Source organism: Bombina bombina, chromosome 9 (genome assembly GCF_027579735.1).
Source record: "Bombina bombina isolate aBomBom1 chromosome 9, aBomBom1.pri, whole genome shotgun sequence".
Lineage (NCBI taxonomy): Eukaryota > Metazoa > Chordata > Amphibia > Anura > Bombinatoridae > Bombina > Bombina bombina.
In genome coordinates, this window is record NC_069507.1 from 227,235,613 (window position 1) to 227,257,612 (window position 22,000).

The 22,000-nt window shown below is 33.5% G+C and overlaps 1 protein-coding gene across 1 annotated transcript in view; it reads right to left on the reverse strand.

Moving 5' to 3' along the window:
* The window catches only part of SLC18A2 (solute carrier family 18 member A2), a 168,624-nt gene extending 158,630 nt beyond the window's left edge, over positions 1-9,994 (reverse strand). Inside the window, exon 1 of the mRNA XM_053692680.1 lies at positions 9,874-9,994. Coding sequence (XP_053548655.1) covers positions 9,874-9,994 — 121 coding nt within the window. The remainder of the gene's footprint in view (positions 1-9,873) is intronic.
* Positions 9,995-22,000: the final 12,006 nt, after the last annotated feature.

The window sequence follows — 22,000 nt, forward strand, 5'->3', positions numbered from 1 at the left end:
TAGCTTTTGGGTGCCTTATGAATTCTAGACTTTCAGCAGGCTTAGCCCTATCAAATATTAAACATTATAATTTAGCCACCTTGATCAAATTTGCGATGGATTGGATTACCGAGAAGGAACAGGTCACCTTTCTGCACTGTGAATCTAATTTAATAGCACCATTACACCTGAATACCATAATTCACTGTCCTCCAAGCTCATTACCATCTAATATCTGTAATCTAATAACAATCAAAAACATAATTTTAGCATGGCAGAAATTCTGTCTAGAGTCCAAATGTACTACATTCGCTTCAGAATTTCTCCCGATCATAGGAAATGCTAATTTCACTCCGGGCCTCTCTACTATAGTCTTTCGACATTGGCAAAGTAAGGGTCTAATATGGGTTAAACAAATAGTAAGATCAGACCTAACCCCTGAAACTTTCCAGGATCTCTGTAACAAATATGGATTACCCAGGAGAGATTTTTATGCTTATCTACAGCGTAGGCACTATTTCTCTGGACTAACAGAGATATGGTTCAGATTGGTCTATGGGCATTCTACCTAGTATAATCAATTTATATCGTAACGGGATACATTCCATTACTCCCTTATATTCTACTCTGAATTGTACCTCCCCTGCTGATCAATTAGAATATGTAAAAATTAAATAGACAAGGTATTTTCCAAATATTAGTAACCAGGATATTTTAGATAGCTTCAAAACAGCAGATAAATCTTGGGTTTTGATGACCTGGCGGGAGTCGCACTTAAAATTGATTTATATGGCCTATCTAACACCAAACGACTTAACTAGATGGTATAAATCAAATATTTATTGTTCAAGATGTAATGCCAGCTTTGCAGATATTTTTCATTGTTTTTGAGAGTGTCCCAAAATTACCCAAATTTGGTCAAAAATCAATTATTGGATGAACACAGTTTTATTGTTAGAGTTTTCCATCTGACCACAAGATGGTTTTTTTAACTAAATTTCAGGGTTTACATAAGAATTTTATCCTAATTAATACAATAATATTTTTGGTTTTCGCAACCTCATCCTAAGAAACTGGAAAGGACAGTCGACCCCAAAGTTCTCAGTTATCAAACAAGCTTTGATAACACAATGCACATCAGATCATATCACGTGCATTATAGATATAGACTACAGAATCCTAGCGACAAACACTTGGCTGCATATTTTAAAAAATTAACTGGGTTTATTTGCACCCTCCCTGAGATAGCACAAATTTAATTAATGAAACCATTAATAAATTCTGCTTATGTCTAATTGAATATATACGCTGGGCATCTCTCCAATGCGTGGTTAGGTCAATAAAGGATATTCCCAATCTTCTCTCTTCCCCTTGATTCCCTTCCCCCACCGCCCTTTTTCTTTTGTTGTTGTTTGTTTTGTTTGTTATGTTTTGTTTGTAGCAGTCCATTTTGAATATTTGATTGGAATATCAATAATTTTTTATTTAGCATCCGGGCAATGAATGAATGTCCTAATATCTTGGCTATTTCTTCTTTACTTTATCACTATCTGATGATGTATTGCTCTTTTATTTTTGTTTATTGGACTTATCAATAATATAATTTAATTTAGGAAATTGTTTAATATAAATTTAAAAACACCAACAGTTTGGTTACAACTATTCATGATTTGAAAGCATATATTTTCTTTGCGTCCTGCGTGACTCCAATTACGTGCTTGACATGCTGTACCCACTGTTGGCTTTATATAAATATAAGAAAATAAACAAAAAACATTTTGACCAATTGGACCCTTCCTGAAAGGGACAACATTAAATCTAACCAATAATTAATTTTATTGATAGATCCAATATCTTATTTAGATAGCCTCTAGAGTTTGCCATATACAAAAGGAGATAATCAGCAAAGATAGAAATTTAAAACAGGAATTCCCAAAATTGATTGCTGGGAAGAGCTCACACAGTTTAAGTTTTATTTATTAAAATATCAAATCTTGCTATTTATAATGTGCAATAAGTAAATAATCTTATTTTGTATCACTTTTAGCATATAAGGAACCATGTATTTAATTATGCTTTATGAAATTGTATTATGCTGTCAATAGCAGTGCTCTGCATTAGAAAAATACAGTACAAGTAAAGGGACATAAAAGTGCATTAAAGGAAATGCTCCAATGTGTCTGAAAACGTTAAAGCATATTTATGCAATATTCAAATTTAATAAAGTGTTTAACTATGTATTTACTGTAAATATTTCACATTCCAATCTTCTTCACCTAACACACACACACACATATGTATATATATACACACAAGGTGATTGCACTTTCTGGATTTAAACACAAAAACACAGTTTATTGTGAACATTTTCAGGGAATTCTCCCTTCCTAAGACAAACATGTGTAAAACAACAATGCTAATAAAGGTGTTTAAAACCCTCCCCCCAGTGCACCGCCAATTAAATCATTCAGAAGTTAATTAGTATGAAGACATGCCTAAATAATTAATTAACAATTCATAATGTGTCCACAAACATAATCCATATGACAAAACAAAAAAAAACAATGGTGTGAATCAGCATATTAATAACTGCTAAAATTACTTAATATGTGAACTGTGAAGTGTGTGATATCATAATGTAGTGTATATCACTATAACATACATATGTGTGTAAAAAAACGCGTAAAGATCATCGCATGCAGTCATCACTCAAAACAATCAGTAAACCAGAAATCAAGGCTCTCAATCAGAGCAAACTATATTGAACACCTAACTCCAAAGAGTTCAACCAAAACTCATGAAAACATACACGCCAAAAAGCGCTCAAGTCACTGCAATTACGGCACGCCCGCATCAACATCAAAATCATGAATCCTCCTGCTCCATCAAAAAACCATCACAAAACATAGCTGTTTCTTATTGACCATCAATGACGGCTCAGCAAAACTCTGGTCACAACAATGGATCACATACAGTAGATATCAATGTCCCTTTACTTCCCAAATAAGTTACCACCACAGACAACTAACTATCCACACAATGCCATCAACATCTATCAGACAATACGAACTGAATCCATATTCCATATGATTAAATAATTACAAAAGTACAATTGATTCTAAACACAACGTATAAACAGCACTGCGATCGTACACAGCCAAATCAGCCTCTACACCGTGTTCCCAGTACAAATATGCATTTAGGAATAAATAGAACATATTATTTTAAGTGAAGAAAATTGCAATGCGAAATATTAATATTTGATGTTGGGTTAGAGCACTTGTGTAAACACGATTTGGTTTGCACACGAGTAAGGGTGTTAGTCTTGTTTCCACTTTTCACGCCTCTATTGAAGTCTACAGGGGAAAACGTTAACATGATTATGATATTTGAAGTTCGGCTTTTTGTGCATGTTGGGTTAGTGCTTGTGCAAAAACGTTTTACTGTCTACTTGTAATACACATGCAAAAAGCTTACTGCTAGCGAAGTTAACAAGCGGGAGTACTAAATAGCATGCCACTTGTAATCTAACCCTATATGAGCATGCAATTAGTAATAATAATAAAATAATTGTGGGGATTAATTAGTACATTACGAATGTATGTTACATCAGAATAATGCAACAAGTGAAATTATACAATTAGCAAATCAAATTCCTAATAAAATAATAGCAATAACTATCAATCTCATATTTCCTGCTCAGGAAATATGTTCTTGTGTTTAAGGGAAGCAGTCTGGGGATAAGGAAGTAGAAAATGGACTCAATCTCTGGTATAGTGGAAATCTTTATTTTCTGTGATGTGTAATGTATTTGGTTGAGTAATAGGAAAATCACTGCAAAATAAAACAATTAGTATGGTTGTAATATGAAAATTATCTACATTTTCTATTTCAACTATACTTTGACTATATAGTAAAATGTGTTCTGATATGAAAAATACAGTAATGTTGGTTTCTTGAACCTTTACAAATAGATACAGCGGAAATAAGTAAATGCATTTATATGATATTCTCATAATAGCCCTATGTGAGGAAGGTCTGTGTAATTAAGTGTGAAATAATGTATCAGTGATGGGAAGATTTGTACTAAGTCCATGAGATACTGCAGGTTTTTGAGTTGACTTATATTAACACCTACTGGGCAGGGTGTAATTCAGCCATTGGGCTAAAATTATCAAAAATTCCGACTGCATGTTGCAACCGGAAAGTTAAGAAGCAGTGGTTATCAGACCCTGCTTCTTAACCCACTTTGCCACCTATGTGGCGAATCTCGATCCCCCTGGACCTCTCTGACCGGGGAGATTGAAAGCCCATGCTTGTGCACGATTGTCTGCATGGAAGCAGGGGACGACATTGCACACTAGCCGTAGTGTGCAATGGTAAATACGGGCAAGCAATGCTAGGCAGACAGGGGCTAAGATGTACTCCCCTCTCCACCAGACTTTGATAAATCTGGCCCATTGTGTCTGTCAAGAATTCTCCTTTGCGCTAGTCTTCCCCTAGTCCCCTTTTTTGACTCCCATCCAGTTTTGATGGAGAAATGTACATGCAAATGTTAATCCCACCTCTAGCACACGTCTAACTGATTTGTTTATTGCAATCTACTAATTATAATATAAGAAATAATAAAAAAAAGTATCTTTTTACAATCACTAAATATTCTACAAAAAGAAATTACACTATTTTCCCTTTTAAAAATATATACCAAAATGATAATTAATTCTCTTTTATTTTAATTAATATCCTTGCATGGGTTTATAAGGTTGCTCTCTCCCTTTATTTTGCCAGAACACAATACAACACCTGGGTTCTTATCTAGGGTATTTGGGCAAAATAACAAGATTATAACCTTGAACCAAAACCAACAGCCCATGCTCTCTGTCTCCTTAACCCCTGAGTTAAACTACTGGTCTAAATGTTCTTATGTTATGACAAGACCTCAGCACCAGTAAAAGCAGAAAAATGATAAATGCATTTAACCCCGAATGCTCATAACATATGAATGTATTGATAAATAAAGATACATGCAATACAGAAAAAACATATATGTTATTATATTCTTTACATCACAGTAAGACATTTATATTCTAACTTTCTGCTATTTATATATTTATCAGCAAACATTTGCTACAAGAACTACTTCTGAACTACCGATATTACACAATCAAAGTACCGAACAAAGTAAAGATCCACATAAAATGATTGTGTCCTAAGCCTTAGGTTTGAAAATACTGTTCTAATATATTTTTTAGAAGTAGTTTGTAAGGCATAAATTAATACAGTTTTAGGGGATGCTGAAAATACTTTTTCATATTAGTATTTCATGGCAAATAAATGCTTGACATTGTATGTTCAGTACAGAAATGATATTGCCATTATGACTATTGGTCTATCTTTAGAAGCATGTGGAAATAGACCTACTGCTATGCTTGGTTATTATGTAATAAACCAAAGAATTGCTGCTGCTTGTACAAAAAACATCAAAGTTACTCAGACTTTTGTTTCTCAAATGATTATGGAGACAAAGGGGGTCGATCACAATCCTTTAGATTGAGATCAGCCTCATACTAACAAAGGTGATAAGGTAACAATATTCCAATAGGTTTTGGTCATAGGCATTTTATATCCTTCTCAATCAATACACAGACCCACAGCTAATTTTTAACTTACAGTATTTGATAAAACCACCCCCACCCCTTATATTGATAATAGCAATATTATTTAACAATAAATCCTCTAGATTCTAGCCTAAGTTACAAACCCTCTCTATATTGACAGCAGCAAAGTAATATGTATTATTTTGTCACAATATATAAATCTAACAATATTTAAATCATCCTTATTGTTAAATCCAAAGGTTCTCTAGTCTTTAGATTAAAAATCCAAAATATATTTTCCTTGGCTAACTTGCTGCCTCCTTAAATCGGTACTTTGTGCCATCTCTTTAGAGATTACTTTCTACTGATTATGTTAATCTATGAAATGTTGGACCAAAGCTGAAGTATTCCCTGATGTAATACCTGGTTACCATCCTAAAAATGTGAAATTCCAAATGAATACAAATGCTCTAAAAACATAGAAAATAATTATTATTTGGAGTGTCACTATAAGTTATAATCACTGACCAGTCACCATCTATGACATCAAACTGCCATAATAATGTACCAGTTTGGGTATGCTCATAAAACAAAAATAAATTGTCCAGGAAGTGTGGAAATAAAAGGTTCCCTTAATACAAAGGATATTTTAATGTTTTCTTTTTTCCTTATTTAGCAGGATACTGAATTTAAGACACTACTTAACAAGATACAAGCTAGTTATGGGAGCGTAGACATAGATAATGTGTCTAACTACAGCTATTATTGAGTAATCAGCAATTTAGCTTGTTTTGTAAGATGATTCACAGTAGATAATTATACTTAATTGTACTAAAATTATATATTGGGTCTCACTTTATATATACTGTATATATTTATTTATACATTGATGAACCTTGTATCTTGCAGATTGGTATATGAATATTTCAGATTCACAAAAAAACATAAAATAACAAATGATTAGATAATCTAGCAACTAAATGCACATCTAGATCAAAATACAAAAGTCAGTAACACATTTCACATTCTTATATTAAAAAAAAATATTTGCAGGACACTAATGTATACAATGTTATAAACACTGAAGTAAAACCCATGCACACACCCGAATATATGTTTCTATCGGTTTGTGATTTTGTTTTTACACAATGTAGTGCTTGGAATTATTGTTGACAAATATTTAGAGCCAAACAGCTCTGGCTGATATATTTCTTCTACATATATCACTATATAAAATCACTTAAAGAAAATTCTATGTCTGGTTTCAGTATTTTGAGTGGCGCTTGAATGTCAAAATAATTTGTCTGTCATTGAACTATATTCTACTATGGGCACACGCACGTCACATGCTCACACGCACACACAATCACACACTTTTTAAATTGTAGTTTCATTCTTAGTGAAATGTTATTTTCTTTGAGAGTAAAAGATTATTTTCCAAAGATGTATTAATAATATAATAACGTGATTTGTACATTGTCCACATACAATTCAATAGCCCTGACAAATAAATAAATAAATATGTAAATAAATAATGTAATAGAATATAAACTGTTTTATTATATTAGTTTTATCTGCATTAACCCTTTAAGGACACAGCTTTCAGTTTGCTCAATTGTTTTATGACGGAAATATTCCGTCATATGTCCTTAAGAGGTTAAGTCAGTTATATTCTTTTTTCTGTTTCAGCACTCATACAGTTACACTTCTTAGCATCTAATGTGAGTTTTTTTTAATTCTATTAATCACGGTATGAATAAGTGTCTATTTGATTCATAACTTTGAATGCAAAAAACTTAGATAAACTATTTATCTTCAGTTTGCGTTACTCTGATAGTGTTTATATACACCATATAAATACACAAAGACATTGAATTCATTAATCATACTCATTAATTAAAACGTCAGTGAATTTGCATGAACTTCTTTTTTTTTTTTTTTGAATCAGCTTTATTTATAACAGAGAAATGGATAATACATAACCTGGAGATGCAGCGCCTGTGTTACAATTACATAAGCTGGTTCAGTTTTTATAATGCAGATAACAACAGTAGGTTAACACATTTAGTATGTATAACATATAATATTCATCTTAATATGGCCAATTAAAGATTATAAAACAATAACAGTTGACTGGAGAGTTCTATTATGTTAAATGAAACTCTATGTACTCATGTTCAGGCTATTATAAAAGGAATTACTATTTGCTATCTGTTACAGATGTATGTACTTAATATCTATAGATGTATATTAGTGCGCCTCCCTTTTTAGCTTTGGTTGTTCAGTATAAGTATCCCAAAGTGTGGAAATTTCAGAGTAAATGTCCATTTTATCATTTTTCAGGTAATACAGTTCCTCCAATTCTAAGAATATGGAAACTCTTGAAATCCACAGTGATAAGTGGGAGACCTCTTTACTTTTCCAGTTTTTTTTACTATTAAAAATGTAATGCTATTAGTCCCGATGACGAATAATTTTAGATGTGGTTTGTATTTTATTTTCGGAGGTTTATTTATAACCAGATTAGGGGGTCCAGGTGAAATTTTTTATCAAAATCTTTTCAATCTCTGTGATTACCTTTCTCCAAAAATCTTGGATTAAGGAACACCACCACCAAATGTGAGCCATGTTCAAAGTTAGTCAGGGGTCTTCTTATGTTTTTAGCTTGGTTTTGTCTGGTGAGGAAATTATAGACTCTAGGGTATGTGAACAATTGTCTAAAACAATCCAGGCCTTGGGTAATAAGCTTTGTATTTATTTTTATCTAACAGGAAGTGCACGTTTACACTGTCTACATGGTATTGATGTGAGAGCGCAAAGCAATTCTACCTGTGATCACTGATGCCCTTCATAAGCATAAAAAAACACACACACAAAATCTGCACAGAAACACGTGAACAACTCTTTTTCCCATAAGAAAAAAATTGAATATATTTAAATATGCACTTTTTAAATACAACAAAAAAAAAAACATTGACATTAAAGAGCTATGGGATTCAAAATGAAACTTTCATGGATCAGATATAGAGACTTTTCAATTTACTTTTATTATCAAATTGACAATTCTCTGGGTATCTTTGGTTGAAAAGCATATCTAGGTAGGCTCTGGTGCAGTAATGCACTGCTGGGAGCTAGCTGGTAATGCAGGGGTTAATTACAAACATGGGTTAATTACAATCCCTTAAAATGTTATTTTTTAATGATTCTTCTACAAAAATCACAAATAAAGTCCATGGGTATTTTTGCAGATAAATGATTTAATAAGCTTTTGTAAAAGATTATGATCTACTCCATAGTTATATGTAAACAATAAGACAATAATACAATTATTTAACTCATTAGAACATTATCTTTTTTTGCAATTTTATGTCCTTTTAATATCCCTTTAATAACAAGCATATAAAGCCAATGACTATAGCTTTTATAGCTTTTTTTTTTTTTAAAGTGTTCTTTATTCTTTGTCTTTAGCTATCATTTTATATAGTATATTATGTCACATTTTGCCATTATCTTTCCTATTATGGAATGTTGGAGTTACCCAGCAATCAGCTACTAAATACATAGATTTACGTAGATTTATTTTATGTTAGGGAATATGGGCAGTAACTCTAGAACACGATCTTCTAACAAAGACTCAACTGCAAAAGGAAAAAAGTAATTTGTATATTACTTTATTTTTTATATTTTGCATACTTTATATATTACTACATTTGTATCTTTTTTTATATTGGTATATATTTTTTATTTTGTCTAATAAGGCTCAAATGCAACTTTTGTATATTGCTATATATATTTATTTTGTATATAAATGCATTTTGATATTTTGATTTATTTACTTAAGAAATACACAATACAATACACAATGTGATATGAAAGGACATTTACTATTGACTCCAAGTTCTCCAACCCTATTAAAATATACACAGACATTAAATACTGTATACAAACATATATTTACAAAGGAATACGGGCACTAACCGAATTTCACTATAGAAACATAAAACAAGTTGGAAATGTAGTGTTCCAAAAAAACAACAACATTCTACTGCAGTTCAAATGCAATTTGTATAGTATTAGATATGTAATGTTGTGATGCTGGTTATAATGTCAACAAATATACAAACTAGAGAGCACACAAACACAGGTTAACATATTAACAAAAAGGAGTTGTCTTCAAAATCACAATTGTCATGACAACACTTTGTTCAATTTAGTTAAATCCCACACTAATTTAAGATCAAGACAGTCTAGAGATGTATTCAAGATTAGGCTTAATAGGAAGAAGTTTGGTACTTACCCACTACAGTCAGTAACATATTATCCAGCAGCAAGGCAATAAAAACAATTAGAAGGATTAATTTTCTGGACTGCCTCCCTTCTCTGAGCCACCTGAGGAGGCTGAATTCAGTGAGCGACATGATGGGACCAGCTCTCTGCAAACATAAAAAGAACAAAACATCAGTCTCCTACCAACAGCAATACAAGTGTTTGCTTCTGCCAGTAAAGCAGAGCTCATCTGACCCAGGGACAGCAAAATATCACTGACACTTCCTGTAATGAAGATAGGTGCTGATTGCATCTATACAGCATGTTTGTACAAACAGAAATGCAAATAATATTTAATATAACAGTGATAATAAAAAGTTACAATATTAAATCCCACTGTAATTAAGTCTAACAGATGTGGTGAATAGTGACGAAAGCATGGCGATCAGTGTCAAACAGTTACACACCAGCCAAACAGTTGCCCCAGGGAACAGATCTGCAAAATATCATATTATGTTTAATATCCAATATAAGTAGTTAAATACACCACAGATTCTCCTATAGGGACATTTTTTACATAAATATGCATTATGCAGGAGTTAATTAGAGCACTCGAAAAAAAGCTTTCAAAATGGAATCTAAATAATTTTATCTTAGCTGGTTGCACGGGTGGGGGGGACATAAGGAAAAAATATACAAGATAATTTATGTTTTATCTTATTCTTAAGAAATGGGCTCTATATTTTGGAAATAACATAATTATCTCACACTAATATAGATTTTATTTATAAATCATAATCTCTATAAGGAAAATAAAATGAATACTGGATTACATTAATAGTAATATAAAATAAAATACAGCAAATATTCTTATATTAATAATTCAAAGAGTTCATACAGTTAATTTGTCCAAAATAAATTTGAATTATTTCCTAAAAATGTTTTTCACAAATGTTCTTAAACAGTTGGGTGTATAAAACAGTTGGGTTTACTCCTTAGAAAGATAAGAATATCTCTCAATTCAATTACGTTCTCTCCAAGTCTTGGAAAACAATATTTTATATGAAAACACATTATAAGAAATTGAATAATCTAAATGTAATAGTGTTTCTGTTTTATCTGCTTTGTTAAATAATATTACACTGTACATTTACATTAGTCAAAAATAAGGGAAAAAATCTCCAATTAGGTTAGCTGTCATATGAGAGTTGGAAATAGGACACACTATACTTTTAAGATGCTTTAGGCTTGAAATATATAAGACTCCAAAGATACAAGGCAGATCAAACGGCTTCCTAACTTAACAGTAGCAAACATAGAGCTCTGCTTTATTCTAAAGCATAATTTCATGCTTGTTCTCTGGGTCTCGGATGGAAGAATGTTCTGCAGCAGTTTTAAGTGAAGCTAAAACTTACCTGGATGTTCCTGGGGCTGTGATTTCTCTCCAGCTGTTTGAAGCTGGCTGCAGCTGTTGGCTGCAGATGGGGAGGTTAGTGCAGATAAGTGCTGGGCTTCTTCCAGGCTGGCAGGGAGAGGTAGTGAGTGAGAAGGGGAATAGGAACACAGGATGGGAAGGCAGCAGTGAGACCCTTCTTACCCAGCTACTCTCTGACGTCACTCCAGATTGCTATCACTTAACTCTTTCTTTGACTGCATGCTCATGGCTGCTGGGTTTTCAAGCTGATAATTGGATTAAGCAATTGGTCTGTAAATAAAACCTTTAGCAGATGTGTAAAATGGACAAAGGCCAGGCAATACTAGATCGCTGGCCCTAGACTAGATTTAGGCAGTTTAGCTAATTTGGAGTCAGATTTGGATGTGAGAACAGGAAGGAAACACATTATGGGCAGTGCTTGTCTAATATGACAGTTTTCCTGTTTTAAAGTGTCAGACTTATTTCTGTGACTTTACAGTTAATGATGTCAGTGCTCCATCCTAGAGAATACTTTGTAATGTGTGTGCTTTGCCCTTTTTAAATAATTCATGTTATGCTTAATGGGACAGTCTAGCCAAAATTAAACTTTTATGATTCGGATAGGGCAGGCAATTTTAGAAACTTTCAAATTTACTTTATCATCAAATTTGCTTTGTTCTCTTGGTATTCTTAGTTGAAATCTAAACCTAGGTAGGCTCATAGGCTCATTTCTAAGCCCTTGAAGGCCGCCTCTTATCTAAATGCATTTGACAGTTTTTCACAGCTAGCCTGTGTTCGTTTATGTGTGCCATATAGATAACATTGTGCTCACGCCCGTGGAGTTACTTATCAGAGGACACTGAATGGCTAAAATGCAAGTCTGACAAAAGAACTGAGATAAGGGGGCAGTCTGCAGAGTCTTAGATACAAGGTAATCACAAAGGTAAAACATGTATTTATATAACTGTGCTGGTTATGGAAAACTGGGGAATGGGTTATAAATGGATTATTTATCTTTTTATACAATACAAATTCTGGAGTAGACTGTCCCTTTAAATCCTAGTTTCTCAACCTGTGGTATGTGTACCCGTGGGGGTACTTGGGGCATTGGCAAGGGGTACTCCAGGGATTGCCCTTCATTCATCCCCCTCCATGTAGCTATTGTAAACATGACATATCAAAAAAAGCTGTGTTTCTCATTTCTACCCTTGTAGACTCCTCACAGGGCAGAATGTGAGTATTTCCCTGCCTAGGTTGGACCACCGCTCAATCACTGATTCACCTCAAATTGCTAAAACATTAGATTCTGGCATATGAGGGCTGGTGTTGAGCTTCACTGATATGAACAGAGAAAGTGTATTACTGTGACCAAGTGTAGAGACAAGTGGCAGATAAATGTGCCACTGTGAAATAGGTAAAGTGCATCATGTACCGCAGTAAAATGAGACAGATAAACTGTGCATGAAATGGTTATTAAAAGTAGAAAGATGGTACCATAAAGATTAATTTCCTCATCATGCTGAAAATAGTTTATTTTCCTCTTTATTAATGTGATAAGCACATTAAGTGCATAGAATTATTAATATCAATGGACTATATATCTGTGTTTTGTTTGTTTATTATTATTATTGTTGTAATATTGCCAAATATTACATTCTGGAAAACATAAAACCAATATCTGATTCCTATATATTCACTTCATTAACATATCTGATACAAGCTTGTGAAATCAATTTATACACATGGTTTCCATGTTTGCTCATGTAAAAAATGAATAATATTTGTGCTACAGTTGGGATACATAGAATATAAATGTATGCCTACAGCGATACTTGCTACCAAAAGGTTGAGAAACACTGCTTTAAATGACCCCTTTTCCCAAGAGTCCATATATATGTGCACTAAGTGGAAGAGAGTCTAGGGATATGACCTACACCATGAATACAAATCATTGTCACAACCTATGATTACCATAAAAAGATTGTAGAAAATTCTGCTATCAGCTGTTTAAGGTGATAGGAGAAGGTTATTGAACAGTTAGATCAGCGCTTGACTATGTTGCTGCCAAACCCTATTGTAATATTGTAACTATTGTGATCTTGTGAGACCAATTAGTTGGAGGGAAATGTTTTCAACTGATTTTTTATTAAAAAATACACTGTGCTCTAGTTAACAATATTGCAAACTCAAATATCAACAGCCCCATTCCATTCAATCAGAATTCCCATGTGAGCTTCTGTGAGGTTTTAAATTCTAAGCTAATACAATCCATTTGAAAACCCAACTATAATCTACCGGTACTTGCACGCTTTTTAAATGCATTCAGTGTGAAGCATGTAGCAGGCTCAAGCCTCCAGCATTTTTGTGGGAGTGCAAAAACAATTTTCAGCTTTTAATTACAAGAAAACCAAGAAAAAAAATAATGAAAGTACAAAGTTATTTCCTTTTGCAAAATTGTGCCTTTCATGGGAAATTACATTTTGCATTTACTGTTCCTTTAAAGGGGACACTGTATTAGAAAATGTTTGTCCCCTTAATGTGTTCTAAATGACTTGTTATGCCGACTGCAGAGCATTAATATATGAGAAAGTGTTCCTTCATGTTTATTTTGTGTTGTGAAACAGGTGGTTTTGCATATTAAAACCATAACTTGTTGTTCTCAAGGACATGCCCATAAAATGGACTGAGCCTGCAGGTGAAGCGGGTCCATTCATGTATTTCTGTCTAAACACACAGCCTAACAGCTAGGTATTGAAATACTAACTATGACTGACTGGTTCAATGAGCATAACCCACTATTTATGATACAAAAATATCTATCTATCACTCAGTGATTAATTGGTTCTATTGTCTCCTGTTTACATAGCTTTTCAACAGATACAATATTTGTTACTCATGTTTTTATTATAGGTGGTAATTTCTACAGACAAAAGCAGCTATTTCAAAAAAATAAATAAAGGTAATTTGGGCTGTTTGAAAACAAACACACTCTAGCAGGTTAAATAAACAATTTGGAACACATTAAAGGAGAGACCATTTTGGAATACAATGTCCATTTAATGTATTATATTACTATTTGTAACTTTAATTTGGATAATTTCTGGATTTTATTTAAGCTTGATGTGAGAGATGCTGACTGTTGCATTCTGCACATAAAGGATCAGATTACGAGTGGAGTGCTAACAGGGTTTATCGCTGGTCTTTGTGTGCAATGGGTTTTCCACTCGTATTACAAATTGAAAGTAAACGTGATCGCCGGAGCACAATCACAATTTACACTAGAATGATTACCGTGTCCTCAGACCTCTGGTTAACTGTTTTCTGAAACAAAAAAGTGGCACAAAACACATCAAAAATACATTACAAAGTGCAGTTACACTCATAATAACACCATTTAATAAGAATTATTTAAAAATATATATTTATACTGTATATATGTGTGTGTTTATTTGTGTGTACAGATGTATTTATGTATTTATATGTGTATATATGTATTTACATATATACACATATGAACATATAAATACATATGTACACACACACACACACATATATATATATATATATATATATATATATATATATATATATATATATACACATATGAACATATAAATACATATGTACACACACACACACACATATATATATACACATATGAACATATAAATACATATGTACACACACACACACACATATATATATATATATACACATATGAACATATAAATACATATGTACACACACACACACATATATATATATATATATATACACATATGAACATATAAATACATATGTACACACACACACATATATATATATATACACATATGAACATATAAATACATATGTACACACACACACACACACATATATATATATATATATATATATATACACATATGAACATATAAATACATATGTACACACACACACACATATATATATATATATATACACATATGAACATATAAATACATATGTACACACACACACACATATATATATATATATACACATATGAACATATAAATACATATGTACACACACACACATATATATATATACACATATGAACATATAAATACATATGTACACACACACACATATATATATATATATATATATATATATATATACACACACAGTATATATGTGCATTGAAACCCTTAGCAGTTAAGTAGATGAAAACATGTAACAGCATATTTATGCAATATTCTTATTTAATAAAGTGTTTAACTATGTATTTACTGTAAATATTTCACATTCCATTGTGCTACACATAGCAGAATATGTTCTAAGTATTTTTAAATAGATATTCCTATATATCTGTATATATCTATACCTATATATAATCATGTATATATTTATATAGGAATATATATATTTTACCAAAATACTATCAGATATATATAGAAATATGTATTTATGAATAAATAGAACATATTCTTCTATGTGAAGAACATTGGAATGTGAAATATTCATATTTTCTTGTCAGGTTGGCGCACTTGATTATATGCAATCTTGTTTGTGCACGAGTAGGGTGTTAGGTTTTTCCACTTTTTTTGCCCATTGACTTCTATAGGAGAATACGTTAACCCACACGCTATATTCTAACTTTGTCTTTTTACGCTTGTTGGGTTAGCGCACAAGCAAAAACAGTTTACTTTTAACTTGTAATACAAGCGCAACCCGACATGCACAAAAAGCTTACTTCTAGCACGGTTAACGCTCGAGTGGGAAGGTTAAATAGCACTCCACTTGTAATCTGACCCAAAGATTTTTAATTAATAACATCAGTATTAGTGCTAATCTATCTATTCAGATTAAACTTCCATAAAGGGACACTCAAGTCAAAATTATATTTTCATGATTCAGATAGAGCAGCAACTTTACAATTTACTTCCATTAACAAAATGTACACAGTCTTTTTATATTTAAACTTTTTGAGTCAACAGCTCCTACTGAGCATGTGCAGAATAAGTGTGTATGCAATTGTGATTGGCTGATGGCTGTCACTTGGTATGTGTATGCATTTGCGATTGGCTGAGGGCTGTCACATGGTACAGGGGGAGTGGAAATAGACATCATTTTAAATTGTCAGAGAAAAAATCTACTACTCATTTGAAGTTCAAACTTAGCGCTATTGCATTGTCTTGTTATCTTGCATTTATTGATTATGCAAATCTACTGTGTTGACTGGTCCTTTAATGTTTCTGAATTTTTAAATCTCAATCAAGGTGTCTAAATACTTAGCGCTCTAAATTATAATTTATTTTTAAATCATTCAGAATTTGTTTTACAGGATAGAGATAGAAATATGTTTTTTTTATTACAAAATCTATTCATTTCAGTTTGACAGCTGTTCTAATTAGCAGTTATCATTTATTTGCTTATCCATAAGCACAATCATTGCAGATTGCTTATTTTTTGTAGCGTACGTCAGTTTCTGTATTGTTACTTTTCTGTAAGATAAAAGGTAATTGAATATTTTTGTGTGACGTTAACAAGTGATAGGGAAATGTTTAATCTACTACTAGGAATTGTTAAAAAGATGTATCTCTGTTTTCCTAGAGAGTGATTATGTAGTTACATTGTGCTTTCTCCTTTATGGACAATGTGCAGATTTTATATCCTTAAGCATGCGTTTTGCAAGATGTCATTTTAGCCCTTTGTACAAAATAGCCTATCATTTATATTTGTTTAACAAAGTAAGGTTATTTTCACTTAGGGCAACACTACCATATGGCATTTTAACAATATGCATAAAAAGTGGTCTCATAAAGACATACGTATGTAACAAAGATGGAACTATATGACCTCAGCATCAAAAAAGGCATAGTCTAGTCAAAATTAAACTTTCATGATTCAGATAGAGAATACAATTTTAAAAAACTTTCCAATTTACCTCTATTAAAAAAAAATGTAATAGACCTTAACATCATTCTCCTGCTATTCTTTGTTGAATAGATATCTAGATAGGTAGTGTGCTCATGTCTGGGGCATTACATGACAGGAAATAGTGCTTCCATCTAGTGCTCTTAATAATGTATGGCATTATTCCAAAACTACTGCCATATAGTGTTGCAGACAAGTGCTTGCTCATGAACTTATCGTACTGCTTTTCAACAAAAGATAATAAGAAAACAAAGAACATTTGATAATAGATGTAAATGGGAAAGTTGTTTAAAATTGTATGTTCTATCTGAATCATAATAGAAAAATGTTGTTTATTTCCCTTTAATATTTGGAGGTGCTAATTGGGGGGCTAAGAAAGAGGGTGATGACACAGCATACATAATATATAGAAACATAGAAACATAGATATTGACGGCAGATAAGAGCCATAGGCCCAGCAAGTCTGCCCGACCTTACCTAACAGTATAAACTTATCTAGTTCGTAGGATAGCCCTATGCTTGTCCCATGCATTTTTAAAGTCCCCACAGTGTTTGTTGCTACTACCTCTTGAGGAAGTTTATTCCATAAATCAATCACTCTTTCTGTAAAGAAGTGCTTCCTCAAATTACTCCTGAATCTACTACCCTTTAGCTTGAGCTCATGACCCCTTGTTCTTGAATTTTCCATTTTATGTAAAATACCCACAGCCTCAGTTTTACTAAACTCTTTAATGTACTTGAAAGTTGCTATCATATCACCTCTTTCCCTTCTCTCCTCTAAGCTATACATATTTAGGTCATTGAGCCTATCCTGGTAAGTTTTATTTTTTAGACCATGTACCATTTTGGTAGCCCTCCTTTGCACAGATTCAAGTTTGTTAATATCCTTCTGAAGATATGGCCTCCAGAACTGCACACAATACTCAAGATGAGGCCTAACTAATGATCTATAAAGTGGCATAAGAACCTTACTATTTCTGCTGCAAATACCTCTACCAATACATCCAAGCATTCTGCTAGCCTTACTCGCTGCATTACTACATTGTTTACAAAGTTATAAATCATCTGAAATAATAATTCCCAAGTCCTGTTCCTCATCTGTAACAGTCAGTAAAGTGTCATTGAGTCTGTAATTAACATTTGGATTTTTCTTCCCTAAGTGCATTATTTTACACTTTGCTGTGTTAAACTTTAGATCCCAGTCGTTTGTCCAATCCTCCAATTGTTGTATATCACTTCTCATTTTGTCTACCCCCCCTGGAACATCCACTCTGTTGCAAATTTTTGTATCATCTGCAAAGAGACATACTTTCCCCTGTAGCCCTTTGCTGATATCGCAGATAAATATGTTAAACAAAACAGGCTTCAGAACTGACCCCTGAGGAACACCACTAGTAACAGCCCCCTCTGCTGAATGAACTCCATTTACTAAGACACTTTGTTTTCTGTCCTTAAGCCAGCATTCCACCCAGTTCACAATTGTTGAATCTAGACCAAGGAGATATAGTTTGTGAATAAGTTTATTGTGTGGGACGGTGTCAAATGCTTTGCTGAAATCTAGATATGCTACATCAACTGCTCCTCCCTTGTCTAATACTTTTGTTACATAATCAAAGAAGTCAATTAGATTAGTCTGACATGATCTCCCTGAAGTAAAACCATGCTGATTTTGGTCCTCTAAATTGTTTGTCTTTATGTAAGTCATAATTCTCTCTTTTAAGAGGCTTTCCATTAATTTCCCTACTACTGAAGTTAAACTAACTGGCCTGTAGTTGCCAGATTCTTCTCTACTGCCCTTTTTATGAAGGGGTATTACATTTGCTATTCTCCAATCATCTGGGACAGCTCCTGTTAATAGTGACTGATTAAACAGATCAGTTAATGGGACAGTTAGCACTGATCGAAGTTCTTTTAAAACCCTTGGATGAATATTATCAGGACCCACTGCCTTTGTAACATTTATTTTTGATAATGCTAACAAAACCTCATCCTCTGTAAAAAGATTACTGTTAAGCTTGTTTCTATTTTGCGTAGCATCCCTTAATGTAGACATTGTATCTTCACAATCTTTAGTGAAAACAGAACAGAAGTAATCATTGAGACAGTCTGCAATCTGCTTATCTCCTTCTATTATTCTACCATCAACTGATTTCAATTTTACTATTCCTACCTTATTTTTTCTTCTTTCACTGATATATCTAAAGAATGTTTTGTCCCCATGTTTTACTGACTGTGCTATCTTCTCTTCTGCATGAGCTTTAACCTTCCTAATTAACTGCTTAGTCTTTTTTTGTTGGAGTCTCCATATTTTCATATCATCATCTGCTTGTGTGTGTCTGTAATATTTATAAGCTATCTTTTTTGTCTTTACAGCATGTGCTACTTCTTTGGAAAACCAAATTGGTTTCCGCTTTCTTTTACTTTTACAGACATGTCTAATACAGTGTGCGGTTGCATCTAAAATGGCACCTTTCATAAATTCCCACTGTTCTTGAACCCCTGTAATAAGAGTTTTCCCCTTTAAATAGTTTTTTAGGTATTCTCCCATTAATGAAAAATCTGCCGTCCTAAAGTCTAAAACTTTTGTTTTAGTCTGGGTGGACAGTTCCTGAACATGAATACTAAACCAAACAGATTGATGATCACTGGATCCTAAGTTCTCACCTACAGACACATCTGAAACTGTATCACTGTTTGTAAGTATTAGATCTAATATAGCTTCCTTACGAGTTGGTTCCTTGACTAATTGTTCAAGTGATTCCCCTAGCAGAGATTCAAGAATATACCTGCTTCTAGCCGATCTAGCAGAAGGAATCTTCCAGTCTATATCTGGCAAATTAAAGTCCCCCAGTACTATAACCTTACCCTTCATGGTCATTTTGGTTATTTCATCTAATAACATATTGTCCAGTTTTTCATCCTGCAATGGAGGCCTATATACAACCCCTATTCTAAAAACATTTTTATCTCCAATTTCCAAAGTCACCCAAATACTTTCCACCTCATCATTTGTTCCTACAATTTCAGTAACCTTTATATTTTCATTTACATACAAAGCAACTCCTCCACCTTTCTTTCCTACTCTGGAAAGAAAGGTGGAGGAGCTACACATGATTTTGGAGGTGCATAGCACCCCTCAGTACCCCAAAAGAACTGCCACCGCTCAGCATAAGCCTTTTCTTTCTTAATGCCCTACCTATACCACATCTAGGAGCTTACTGAAAAAAACAACTGATATGTTTACACCACAAAGGTACTTGAGAGACACTTCAGACCAGATCTACTGACCAAACCAAACACAATTGATCAGGTAAGGAAATATTTAGCTTTATTGGTGCCCAGCACTATTGCGCATACGTGTGCCCAGGTGCTGACCCATCAACAAACATAGCTCTGCATGGCAGCACCCTTGAGGAACCATGGTTGTAGCACAAGAAACGTTGAATTGTCACTGGTAAATGATATTACTGTTTTATTAATATGCATGGAATATTTGTAAATATGTCCTCGTTTAAACATTGTGGCTTGTCAGACAGCCATCTCTGCTACATACTTGTTAGAGATGATTCAAACTGAGGTATAGCCAATGCTCATAACCTGCTCTTTAAGCGGTGGTTAAATGCAGTTATACTGGGCATATGTATATATTCTCTGCTGTGGCATCAGCATAGAATAATAATAGGGGCTACTTGTTGGAGGCACACAGACATTTTGGATGGAGGCCACAATGAGAGGGGTTGGACCAGGCGTGCCAGGGGCTGGGCCGCTATAGATGGGATGGGACCATGTTTGCCGCGAGTGGGAGTACATATGTAATTGGGAGGGACTTGGGTAAAACTGGGAGGAGCTTAGGCGGGACCAGGTGGGGCTGTGGAAGCCATCAGCACAGCAGTGGTGGGAAAAACAAGGGGAGATCACAGTCCATGATTGCTTTTATTACAATTATGTTTGCTAATACATGTGTGATTCATTTTAATAGACCTGTATTTAAAATAAAGGTTTTAAAAGCAGTTACAACTGGCACTTTATTGGTAATTTATAAACCTGCTTTTAAACCCTGATGAGTATGTTTAAATGATCTCCTTTAATTGCAGACAGATAAGGCTAGCTAGGAATGATTGTGTTCACTGCTCTATGCAATCAACTTTTAGTGCGTAGCTGCTTTAGTCAATTTGCAGCATCTTAAAGGAAAACCTTGGTTACAGAATTAGCTTTTTGGCCTCTTTAGAGAGCAAAGGACAACACAATTTTTACACCAAATTAAGAGGTATTTAATGTCCCTTTAAAGGGACATTAAACACTAAGGGCCAGATTACAAGTGTAAAGCTAAATATCGCTATCATGAATATACGCTAATGTGCGCTTGTATTACAAGTTAACAGCTCGCATTTGCATTGCAGGGAAGCATTGTTCATGAGAGCGTGCTTCTATAGGCTCCAATGGGAGCATCCTTCTGATGACATCACAGATGGCATGAGAACCTTGCACAGCAAAGGAGGTAGATAACGCATCGATGGGAAGCATTTTAAAATATATATGCATATTAACATATATACCTATATATTTATGTGTTAATATGTATATATACAAATATTAACACATAAATATATATGTACAAGCAGCATATACATATACAGTATATTTACTGGGAACACACAGTTCTTATAGACCGCAATGTAAAGGCACTTTCAGTGCCGTTTTTTTCTAACACCCGCACACCCTAGTGCAGTTGTTTTTAATATTTTTTAAAAAAGATTGGATCTCTGGTACATTTTTTGAGCGCTAAATGCGAACTTGCGGTAGCAATAACCAGCGACTTGTAATTTTCCCGTTTGCGGGCTCG